Below are 13056 nucleotides of genomic sequence, written 5' to 3'. Positions count from 1 at the left end.
ATAAAGGAAATTTGTGTTAACCCTTTTAGCATTCAGATTATTCTGTTTAATATATGTGTGTGTGAGTTGGTGCTTCTGTGTCTTGACGTTGCATGATTATTGTAAAAGAGCTTCATTGACATAGAAGTTCTGGCCTTCATTTTCAAACTTCCATGAAAACCTGCTTGGCCATGGGGAAATATTGCCTCACTTGGAAACTGAAGAGGGTTAGTGACAGGAAAGGCATTGCCTTAGAAAATGTGTCCCTTTTTCTATCCAGCCCATGCAAATATGGAAAAGTGGATGTTAAATGATGATGACGATGATTTCTGTTTTGTGGGTTACATGTTTGGTTGTGTGTCTTATTTTATTAAGAATGGTTTGTTTCATTGTTATCTCAGCCACTGGATAAACTCTATATATCAATTTTGTTTTGTAGGATTATGCTGAATTGAAAACCTCACTTTCTGATATCCCTGTGAATCACTATACTGCCACTGAACTCGTCCGTCTTGCTCTGAGGAAAATTGATACAGATGTCGCCGAAGAAACACAGAGTGATGACAGCTCAACTAGTGAAGTAGAAGAAGAGTTAGAATTAGTAAGTTTAGTTTCCTTTGTTTGTTTTGGTAGATTTCTTTGTCGTCTTTACTGATTTCAACATTTCTAGTCTTGATATATTTCAGCTGTGTGTGTAAATTTTAAAGTAAATATTTTTCACCTCACTCATCTTCTGACAATTGTTGCTCATCCAAATAATGTATATTTATTTGGGAATGAGATACTTTAAAATTACAATGAAATAAGAATATAAAATATATCTTTTTAAACAATTTTATGCTATAAACCAGAAGTGTGAAACATAAATATAGCTTGCAGGCCAATATTTTTTTTTATTATATTTCGATTTTAAAATATTCACTAGTATTTGTGATCACGCATATGGAAACCCCATGCTTTTCCATCGAGGGTTTATATGCCCCAATATTAGACCGTTTGCTTTAGTCAATACACAGTGATCACTTATAAGCTTTAAGCTAACAAAATTACAAAATGTTATTTTTATAGAATTGTCACCCATCACCACTTCTTAAATCATTGCAGAAAATGTCTTTACCTGTCAGTTTAAAAAACAACACTATGGCATTATAGTTCTTAAAATAGATGGGAAGAAGTGAGTGGATACATTGGTGTAAACGGTAGCGTACTCATCACAAATATATAGAGATGTGGATTTGTGTCCCATGCATATGGAAAATTCACTAGTATGTTCAGAATTGGAGTCTAACTAGAATCGTGTTTAATTCTGGTTCTGATTAGTCATATCAGTACATCTTAAGGTCCCCTCTGTGTGTGTGTATTTATCATGTGTGCATATTTGTATCATGTAATTGATTTTTTTGCTACATTTATACACATTCTTTGCTAACACTTCATCTGCATTCTCTTATTGTGAATAATTATAATAGTACTTGCAGTATCGCCCGGCGTTGCTCGGGTTTGTAAGGGAAATAACTATATAAGCATTTTTAGAGAGTTATAGCCAAAAAAATAGCAAAAAAATGCATTAAAAATGGAAAAAAATTATGGTAAATTTTTTTTTAAATCGTTGACTCATCGTAGACATTTTTAGAGAGTTACTTCCCTTATATAATAGCGAAAAAATGCATTAAAATGGAAAAAAATGATGGTAAATTTTTTTTTAAATCGTAGACTCATCGTAGACGCGCGCTAATACCCAGAAGGGCTCGATATGAATCACGACTATAAGATACTGCACCGCAAAATGTGGGAGTAGTTAGGAATCTAAATCGTAGGAGACTAGGAATCTAAATCGTAGGAGACAGACACACAACTTCACTTTTATATATAAAGATTTACTGTTGTCGTATATTAATTCTCTTAATCCGTTTACTTTGGTTTATATTATGGAAAGAGCTTTTAAGAATAGTAATAGTCCCTGTCCAGCCTTGTGGCCTTCCTTTCAATCTGGTCTATAAGACCAAATGAGATTGCGACCCCTACTCTAAACTATTAGTTATCATGTTAGAGTTTTTATCTATTGTAGAATTAATGATTATTTCAAATGTATTTTACCTTTTTCTTTTCTTTTTTGTTTTTTGTCCTTCTCTAGAATGAAGAATTGATAGATATGTTGGAAAATCATGAATTAAATGATCTAGAACCTGCTCAAAAACTTCAGATTTTGAAAGGATTGTGTCTTCGTATTATGGGTACTTACTCTGTGCAAGACTTCATGGAACAGAAACAGGCCGAAGCCTCAGATCTTTGGTGAGTATTCCATCAACTGCACAAATGAGGATGTGGATATGCTTATAAAGATATTTTAAATTGCTTTCTATATTGTTCTTAGAAAATAATTACTGGTGGACGGTGGTGTTTCACTGAAGTTAGATCCTGCACTTTCTTTTATTGAAATAAAAAAAAAATATTTTGCAGGCACAGGTGTGGCTCTGTGGTAAGAAGCTTGCTTCACAATCACATGGTTCTGGGTTCAGTTCTACTGCATGGCATCTTAAGCAAGTATCTTCTACTATATAGCCTTGGTCCAACCAAAGCCTTGTCAGTGGATTTGGTTGGCTGAAACTGAAAGACGCCCATTGTATGTTTTTGTATGTATGTGTATATATATATATATATATATATAAAAAAGTAAATAAATGGTACAACGAAGCACCGATATCTACTGGAAAATAGCGAACGTAATAAATACGACGCTAATGTATAGCTTCACTGCATATGTACTAGTAAAGATGCGTGTGTGCAACAAACATGAAAAAAATTGTCTTACCTCTAGGAAAAACATCTGAAAAATGAAATACCTAGATAACGGATAATGCAGTACCGGTTTCGGATTTTTCAAATACGCTTGCCAAACGTATACTTGATTTATCCTCATCAGCTGCATAAACCTCGACAATATTTCAAAAGTTGCCACATCTATGCCATTACATATATATGTGTGTGTGTCTGTCCTCCACCACCACTTGACAACCAGTGTTGGTGCGTTTACATCCCTATAACTTAGCAGTTAAGCAAAAAGAGTCCAATATAATTAGTACCAGGCTTTATAAAAAGAAAAGCACTGGGGTTGGTTCATTGAACTAAAAATTCTTGAAGTTAGCATTCCAGTTTGGCTGCAGTCTAATGGCTGAAACAAATAAAAGATACCTAATCTTTGAGGACATTGCTGCATGTTTAAAGTAATGGACCATATGATTATACGTTCAAATCTTAACTGCTGTGTTTAAACTTTCCTTCAGTTTGCTTGATTTAATAGAAGTAAACTTCGTTCTTACTTCGTGCTTGGGTGATTAGCAACAGGAAAGGAATTTAACTGTAAAGATTTATCTAATTAAAACATGGAGAATGGATGTTAAAAGTGTGTTTGTGGTCAAGAAGTTTGCTTCTCAACCACGTGGTTCTGGATTCAGTCCCACTACATGTCACCTGGAAGAAGTGTCTTCTACTATAGCTCCAGGCTGGCCAATACCTTGAGTGAATTTGGGAGACAAAACTTGTAGGAAGCCTATTTTGTGTGAGAGTTTTTGTGTTCAACGAATCATTGATGTTTATGTATGTTGTTGACATTATGACAGACTGCTTTGTGTTTTTGAAGGCCTGTGAAATATAAAAAAAATTCTTACTTGGAAAACAAATGAGATTTGGCTACAGAAAGTGCAGCTGGCTGTTAAATCCTGTCTCAGATTAATTCCTGTGAAAAACATGCTAGCATGGAAAAAAACTGGCATTTAGCAAACAGATGGATGAAGCCTGTTTAGAGTGTAGCAAAACAACATGTATAGTTGTTATATATCTTTATCAATATTTATTTGTTTCTAACTATCCAATGAAAGTGGACACAAGGAAAGTGTTAGGATATGAAAGGCAATGAGCTGGCAGAACCATTAGCACACCAAACAAAATGCTAAGCTGCATTTCTTTCAGCCGTCTTATGTTCTGGATTCAAATACCACTGAGGTCTGTTTTGCCTCTTGTCCTTTTCGGGGTTGATAAAATGAGTATTAGTTGAGCACTGGGCTCAGTGCAATCAACTAGGCCCATTCCCATAAAATTTAACCCTTTAGTGTTTGCATTATTCTGCCAAAATTAATGCTTTTTCATCCACATTGTTTTGAACTAATCATTCATTAATCTTGTAGCTATGAGATTTTAATGAGGTAGCTGTTAATTTTTAAAACGATATTGTAGGGTTGGTGTGAGAGACCAGATCTGGCCAGTTTGAACATAAAACAGGCAGAATACTTTTGGCTGGATATGGCCGGTTTAAATGCTAAAGGATTAAGGCCTAGTACCGATTGTTGAAAAGGTTGTTGTTGATACTGCCATATTAGTTAAGTCTGAAATCGAATGCTTCTGTGATTTCTTAGCTGTTAACTTTTCTTTTTGTAGAATATGTTTGATAGACAAGGGAAATATTGCTTTGTTTGGAAACGGGTAAGGGTTGGTGACAAGAAGAACATCGAACCATAGAAAATTCTTCTTTAATGAAGTCTCATCTTATCCATGCAAACTTTGGTAGACTTTAAAATGGCAGCAGCTGTTTTTATTGTGATCATAGAAATGTTTTTGTAGTTTCTCCTCTTTCATTTAATATTAAAATACACTTGAGATACAAAGGACACAGCTTTGATTGAACAAAATCTTACCATTTTAAATGTTAAATAATAATTCTGTTTGATCTACCCCAATCCTATAGCTTACTCTGAATAAGCGTATATTTTTTTCTTTTTTATTCAGGCGTAGAAGACTGTTTTCTCTGAAAGAAAAGAAGCAACAAAGATTTCTTGCAAATGCAAACAAAATAACATTGAAAGAAGACCAGTCAGATTCTAAGGAAAATGATCCGAAAAATGGGAATGTAAAGACAGAACCCAGAAATATAAAGGCTAGTGGTGAGTCGGGTCTGTTGTCTAGTTCCTATTTATTTATTTTTTGGAGTTCTTTTACTTGTTTCAGTCATTTTTGATTGTGGCCATGCTAGAGCACTGCCTTAAAGGGTTTTCTAGTTAAAGAAATCAACCCCAGGTCTTATTCTTTATAAGCCTAGTACTTATTTTATCGGTCTCTTTTGCCGGATTACTAAGTTACAGGGATGTAAACACTAACCTCTGTTGTGAAGTAATGGTGAGGGGACAAAAAGACACACACACACAGACTTATATATACGACAGGCTTCTTTCAGTTTCTGTCTATGAAATCCACTCACAAGGCTTTTGTTGGCTCGAGGCTATAGAAGAAGACACTTGCCCAAGGTGTCTGAACCTGAAACCATGTGGATGGGAGGCAAGCAAGCTTCTTTACACACAGCCACACCTGCTCCTATACATACATATATCTTTTACTTGTTTCAGTCATTTTGCTGTGGCCATGCTGGGGCACCGCCTTTAGTCAAGCAAATCAACCCCCAGACTTATTCTTTGTAAACCTTAGTTTAGTTCAGGTCCCCCCCAAAAAAACACACTTTATAAGCAGTGTATTGTTATCTTTAAGACAGCCATGTTGTCTATATTTATGTGTCTGGAGCTTAAATACCATTTGCTACAAATTTTTGTGGAACCATCACTGCCAACTGGCTACTTCTGATGTCATGTGAAAAGCACCTATACTGGTGCCACATAAACAACACCTGTACTGATGCCATGTAAAAAGCGCCTAGTACACTGCAAACTGGTTGGCATTAGGAAGGGCATCTAGCCATAGAAACCCTGCCAAACCAGACAACTGGAGCCTGGTGCAGCTCTGGCTTGCCAGCTCCTGTTTAATTGTCCAGCCTATGTCAGCATGGAAATGATGATGACGATAGATAATAACATAATCCAGCCTCGCCTGGCCCCCGTGCCGGTGGCACATAAAAAGCACCATCCGTTCGTGGCCGTTTGCCAGCTCTGTCTGGCACCTGTGCGGGTGGCACGTAAAAAGCACCCACTACACTCACGGAGTGGTTGGCGTTAGGAAGGGCATCCAGCCGTAGAAACACTGCCAGATTTGACTGGGCCTGATGAAGCCTTCTGGCTTCACAGACCCCAGTAGAACCGTCCAACCCATGCTAGCATGGAAAGCGGACGCTCAACGACGATTTTCTGGCCCTTTTTTTAAAATGACAATGGGAAAATAAATTTTTCTTTATCACTTGAATTTTTTTGTTTTGTTTTCTAAGACTTAATGACCAAATTTCTTGTTAATATTTTGAAGGTTTAACCATCAGAGATTTTTATGGCAATAAAGTTGCTGAAGAAGAGGAGGCGGCGGCTAACTTTTCAGATGACGGCTTAGCATCGGTTGTTAAACGACGGCAACGGAGAGCTGCTGTTGTTGCAAAAGAGAAAGAAAAACGAGATAAGGAGGAACGCGAAAGGTACATAATGAAACAATTCATTGATAATATGATATTATACATCTATTGGAAGTGTGCATGGCAAAATAGAAAGAATAGAGTAGAAGACATTTTGGTAGGCCTAGACATTAAGTTCTCAAATATGTTAGTTGAGCTAGCCAGTGATGTCACTAACTTGTCCCATATGGCTGGAAAAGAAATTTATCTGTGCAGAATTTGCATATGATATCTAAGCTGATGCTTATACATGTGGGTTTCCTGTTTCCTGTAGCTCAAATGATTGGGTTATTGGAAGCAGTATAGCAATTTCATAAACGAAAGTATTTGCTGTTACATCAATACATGATTAACCAACAGTGCATAGTGATTTGATTACTTGCTGAAGAATCATTAAGAAAATGAGTTATGTTCATGTGTTCATCACCGTGTACAGAAAATGTGATGTTTCCATATCTATAATACCATTATACTAAACACTAATGAACTGGGAAGTGGAGCTCGTAACAGTTTTAATGTTGATGAATAAACAAATCTTTTAAAATACATCCCATGTTTCATCAGGTGGAAAATCCATTATTTAGAAATACCAATTACCAGTAACTGGTGAATTGCCACAACAGAGATATTCTGAGCCTATAAAGGTGGGTTGTAGAGGCTTTGCAAGGAAGAAGGCCATTTAGTCTGCAAGTGCAGCTCCAGAGAAAACCCCGTCAGGTTGCTTTGGTTTAAGAGGTCTGATTCATGAACTGTTGCTTTTCCTTGAATGTAAGTCAGGGTTTAATTAACCCCACTTGGGTCACCTGGGCAAAGATGTCTGATGTTGAAAGATCCAAAACACCTGATGACTTCAGATTAAATCACTGATAATGTGTCTCAGCCAGCTCATCCAGGAGATGTATCTTATATACATACATCCTGTTAGTAGTTGGAAATCTCTCAATAAATCCTGATTGAAATGTCTGCAAAAATTCATCAATTCTAATGCTGTGTTCAAAATTGCTAAAGGCTGCAATAGAAAGTTGTACTTCACCAAGAGATAGAGATTGTACCTTCAGGAACCATTAATATAGTTGATTATTTGTTTCTATTAATGGATCAGTCAATTTTATATTTGTTAATATTATCATTATTAAACTCCAGATGTATTTGGATAGTGAAGTAGTAACATGTCTTTCTTAGTGTCTGAATGTGTACACATTGCGAGTTTCTTTTTCCAAAAATATTTTTCACTGACATTCAGTTTACATTACTGTAAAAGATATTGTACATTGTCAAATATATTTCAATACAATGGAGGTATCTTGTGTGAAATATATCACATGGAATTAATTTGAATATCTTCTTATTTTAAATTTGATAGACTAACTATGTCAGTTATAAATTGTTAATTTTTGCTGTATGGCAGAGCTATGTTAAATTGTTTGTTTTTTTTGTTGTTGTTTTTTTACTGTTTCAGACGAGAGAAAGAATATGCTGTACTTCGCAAGATAAAAGAGGAAGAAGCATTTGAGAAGGAATTTAATGTAAGCCATCTTTAAGATTTGTTAAATCCAAACTATTTATTTGTGTAGCTTGTGTTTTTTAATGTGCATTTCTCCATATTTCTTTAGTATTTTCATTGATAATCCTTTATTTTTTTCATCTTTCATCTTTGTTTGTTTTCAAATAAAGATGTACAAAACATTCTCTAGATTGAACACATTCACAAACACAGTTGAATTTTTTTCTTGCCATTTTTTAAAACTTTTCTTTTTGACATTTTGTATGAGGATCTCTTAAATGACTCTTAACTTTTTCTGGATCTTTCTAACACAGTTTTTCAAATAGCTACATGAATATTTTTCAAAAGCAGCTGAGAATATATTAATCCTTTAGCATTTATGTTTCTCTGTCAAATGCAATGCTTATTCATTCATATTGTTTTCAATTAATCATGCATTTTTTCATAGCTTCAAGATTTTGAAGATATAATTGTTTATTTTTAGAATGACATTGTTGGGTAGGTGTATGAGGGTGGATCTGGTCAGTTTTGTCACAAATCAAGATAGAATATTTCGGCCAGATATAACTGGTTTAAATGCTAAAGGGTTAAAGCAATCTTTTATTATTATTATTATTATTGTAAAATCTTAGAATAATAAATTCTTTTTTCCTTTTTGCTTTTGTAGGATGGAATAGCTTTTGCTAAGCTTGTTCTGCGCCTATCTCCAATTGGAACGGACCGAAATCATAGCCGATATTGGGTATTTTCTCGATGCACCCCAGGTCTTTATGTTGAAAAAGGTATCTAGCCACCTTTTTTTTTTTAGACTCAAATATAGCTATCTCAATTTTCACTAAAGAACATTAAAGGTAGTGCTCCAGCATGGCCACAGCTAAGAGGCTGAAACATGAAATTTTGATAAGTTTTACCTTAGATCACTTCAAAACCAGAAGTGTGTATCATAGAAACAGGAGCAGTTTCAGGCAGGTTGGTATCAAAAGGGTTAAACATTTTGTCTGACATGCTTACAATTTAATGATATTGCCAAGTTGCCACTATAATAATAATAATAATAATAATGTACATTGTTTTTGTCTTGCTATAAAAGATGGGCTACAGCAAATATTCTGCTCAGTACCACAAGTTTGCTTGTCAGTTGTTTGACCATAACCAGTTGACCATATTCCTTATTGGCTGACAATATATGTATCTCTGATCTCAAACAGAAGTAGTTGGGGAGCATCATAACCATGGATAATTTACCTTTGGAAATGTGTATTTTATTCAACATCCTTAAACAATTCAGGGACTTTTTGAGCAGAATGGGCTACTTAAACTAAAGAAAATTCTAACTGGTCCTCACCTGCAAGGTCATGCACTGTTTATCTTGATATGAGGTCACTAAACTTTTTGTGCACATATGGTTGTGATGCATGTGTCAGGTGTACCCTTACCAGATGGGTAATCATGATGGGTATATTGGGCTTCGTATATTTTACCCCAGTGTCACTTTGATGGCATGTACTGCTCTCTCACTCAATAATAATAATAATAAACATGTTTATTGAAATGTATTGATCACTGTTTCGTTTTGCTTTCCCTAGGCTGGATTTCTGATGAAATTGCATTCAGTTTCAAAAATGAGTCTGATGACAGTTCTTGTAGCTCCGATGATGAAGTCCTTTCAAATTCACAAAACTTACATTATAACAACAAACCGGTTGAAACGAGGTATGTGAAGTTTAGTTTGCATTTTAAATGGCCATGTGGCTAAGAAGTTCACTTCCCAGCCATGTGATTTCATGTAGCACCTTGCTCTACTATAGCCCTGCACTGACTAAACCCATGTGAGTGGGTTTTGTATATAGAAACTGAAAACATCTCTTTGTGTGTATGCATGTGTGTCTCTTTGTTTTGATATTCTACGATAGTTGTAATCAAGTGTCACCATCATACAAGTGACATTTGTTTCCAGTCTTCAGTGAAAAACGTGTCTGACCTTGTTCAGAAATGGGTGAGGTTTGGCAACAGGAAAGAGCTTTTAGCCATAGAAAATCTGCTTCAAAGAATTCTCTCTGATCCATGTGGGGTTGAAAAAAAATGACATTAAAAGGATGATGAGAAAGTGATTAAACCCAAAGATTGTTAACATAGGCACAACATCACCTGCTTTACAGGTGGAATATAGTTAACTCATAGCAGCAGCAGCAGGGGGAAGAAAAGTAAGTCTTGGTGAGATTTGAACTCGGAGTGTAAAGAAGTAGACCTAAAATACAAGTAAAATTTTTTCCCACTCAAGTATATCTACTGTTGGTTGCCCTTCTTACTAATACTGCTTTATTTTACATGCACAACCAGAAATTGGTGAAGAAGATTATATCAATGCAGTAGTTGATTGATGCATCTTTTATTGAAGGATTGCCATTTGCAATACTTGTTAATTAACAGTATGAAAGAATAAATCAAGATATATGGCATAGGCTCGGAGATGGGTTATGAATGTTTGACACTTTGGCTAGGTCATCTATGCAATTAGATATCTCTTAATTCTTAGATGCTGTCTGGGTTCAGCTGAAGTGAAAAAGAAAGAGTAAAAACTATTTACCATCATCACCATTTAGTGTCCATTTTTGATGCTGGCATTGGTTGGGTGGTTCAACAAGAATAGGTGAGCCAGAGGACTGTCAAGCATTTTGTCTATGGCTAGATGCCCTCTCTAATACCAGCTACTTTACAGAGCATACTGGGCGGTTTTTACATGGCACCAGCACCAGTGAAGTTACCAAGTAGTGTGCAAGACAAAACTCCTCATCTGAGGCAAAAGTAATATTGAGTTTACTGAGGTAGGTGGCTTTATGCCAGGTACTAAAACAATTCATTTGTCTGTGCATGTTTTGCCACAAAGGTGGCACCAGTTATGTATTCACAATCACATCACAATAGTGGAATTGATGTTGCTTCCACAGTGCTCTGCTTTTGATCCTAGAGTAAGAAAAAAAAGCTCAACAGAATGTAGAAAAGGAAGAATATTTGCTATTTAGCCCCAGGAAAGATCGTTTCCACTTGGCTACGTGACACAAGCATTGTGTGTCCTTAAGTTTTCAGACAGGGGAGATAAGCACGTCCACCCAGCAACCAGAAACTAGTTTCAGAGTTATTGAAAACATTGTCTGACACTTCAATCCAATTACATTTTCTTTTGCTTATGTTTTTTTTTTCCTAACACAACTATACACTCTTCACGATTTATTTAAAGTCAGAATTATTGATATTCTTAACATCTGCATTGTTGGTGCCCAAGTTTTTTTTTTTTTTTGCACCTCAAAAATGTAATGGACTTCATTTGTAAAGAAAAAACACAGCTACATTATTATGGATGAAATAGAAAAATTGTTTTGTTTCCAAAAATATATGATAAAAATGTATGATGTAGTTTTAGGCTTATTTATGTATATATCTGTACTGAGTTGTTTGACTAAACCCCTTCAAGGCAGTGCCCCAGCATGGCCACGGTTCAATGACTGAAACAAGTTAAAGATAAAAGATATAATTTTATTAAAAATATATTTCAACCGTTCTTGTTCATTACAGAATATTGCTAATCTTGATAACATTTATTTTATTTTGTTTTTGTTTTTTTACTTCTGCCGAACAGCGTTCCTGAACCTGGCCAAAACACCTGGTCTGTTTATGAAACAGAAGAAGAGTTTGATAGTTTTATAGCCAGCCTTCACCCACAAGGAATCAGGGAAAGTGCTCTCAAATCAGAACTTTTAAAACGCCGTGATGATATTGTAAAAAATATGAATGCAACAAAGAAGTAAGTTTTTTCTTCTTTTTTTGTCAGTGTTTATCCTTTAACATTTAAACTGGCTTTATCAGTTTTTTATATTCTACTTGTTTTATATTCAAACTGGCGAGATCCAGCCTCTAACACCTACCCTACATCATTCTAAACGTAAACAGTCATGCCATTGAAATCTCAAGGTTACAAGATAATGCATGATTAATTCAAAATAATGTGAATAAATAAGCGTTAGATTTAACAGTCATCTCTCTTACTCTTTTACTTGTTTCAGTCATTTGACTGTGGCCATGCTGGAGCACCGCCTTTAGTCGAGCAACTCGACCCCGAGACTTATTCTTTTTGTAAGCCCAGTACTTATTCTATCGGTCTCCTTTTGCTGAACCGCTAAGTGACGGGGACGTAAACACACCAGCATCGGTTGTCAAGCAATGCTAGGGGAACAAACACAGACACACAAACATATATATATATATATATACATATATACGACAGGCTTCTTTCAGTTTCCGTCTACCAAATCCACTCACAAGGCATTGGTCGGCCCGGGGCTATAGCAGAAGACACTTGCCCAAGATGCCACGCAGTGGGACTGAACCCGGAACCATGTGGTTGGTTAGCAAGCTACTTACCACACAGCCACTCCTGCGCCTAATCTGGATACTAAAGGCTTAATATTTTTTCAATTGATATCAATATATATTTTATATATGATCAAACAGACTTTGAAGAGGTTGCTGTAGGTCAGTCTTAGCAAAGCTTTTGTAGTAAAATCGATAAAATGAATACAACAAAAATGCTGTGAAGTGTGGAAAATCCAACATTTTGGAGAAGTCTGTCCCTTCTTCAGTGAAAAGTTGAGAGGCGAGAAATTGATGAGACAGTTTTTTTTAAAACTTAGAGGACATAAAATTTCACTGTTTCTCATCAATTTTTCCTTGAAGACAGACTCTATCTGAATGTTGGATTTTCCACTCCCTACAACAAGTGCACTGGACTATATTTTATATATGTTGATTTTACTCTACATTGAATTTGATTTATATTGTTTGTTTTTCATCATCATCATCATCATCGTTTAACGTCCGATTTCTGCGCTAGCACGGGTTGGACAGTTCAACTGGGGTCTGGGAAGCCAGGGGCTGCACCAGGCTCCAGTCTGATCTGGCAGAGTTTCTACAGCTGGATGCCCTTCCTAACGCCAACCACTCTGCAAGTGTAGTGGGTGCTTTTTATGTGCCACCTGCACAGGTGCCAGGGGGGTCCGGCATCAGCTACAATCGGTTGGAGCTTTTAATGTGCCACCGGCACGGAAGCCAGCCAAGGTGGCACTGGCAACGGCCACGTTCAGATTATGCTTTTTATGTGCCACCGGCACTGGAGCCAGTCGAGGCAGCGCTGGCATCGGCC

General features: G+C 36.1%; 1 protein-coding gene across 5 annotated transcripts in view; it reads left to right on the top strand.

Annotated features, from left to right (window-relative positions):
- LOC115220347 (tyrosine-protein kinase BAZ1B) overlaps nt 1-13056 on the top strand; it is a 117958-nt gene that overhangs the window by 62701 nt on the left and 42201 nt on the right. For 4 of the 5 annotated variants that reach the window (XM_029790453.2, XM_036509818.1, XM_036509819.1 and 1 more), the window contains 8 exons: nt 419-580; nt 2114-2271; nt 4762-4925; nt 6217-6379; nt 7815-7881; nt 8527-8641; nt 9446-9572; nt 11497-11661. In XM_029790453.2, the coding sequence (XP_029646313.1) occupies nt 419-580; nt 2114-2271; nt 4762-4925; nt 6217-6379; nt 7815-7881; nt 8527-8641; nt 9446-9572; nt 11497-11661 (1121 nt within the window). The remainder of the gene's footprint in view (nt 1-418; nt 581-2113; nt 2272-4761; nt 4926-6216; nt 6380-7814; nt 7882-8526; nt 8642-9445; nt 9573-11496; nt 11662-13056) is intronic. The other variant, XM_029790454.2, reaches the window with a different exon arrangement.

The sequence above is a fragment of the Octopus sinensis genome, linkage group LG16, assembly GCF_006345805.1.
Source record: "Octopus sinensis linkage group LG16, ASM634580v1, whole genome shotgun sequence".
Taxonomy (NCBI): Eukaryota; Metazoa; Mollusca; class Cephalopoda; order Octopoda; family Octopodidae; genus Octopus; species Octopus sinensis.
This window is presented reverse-complemented; position numbering and strand designations above follow the sequence as displayed.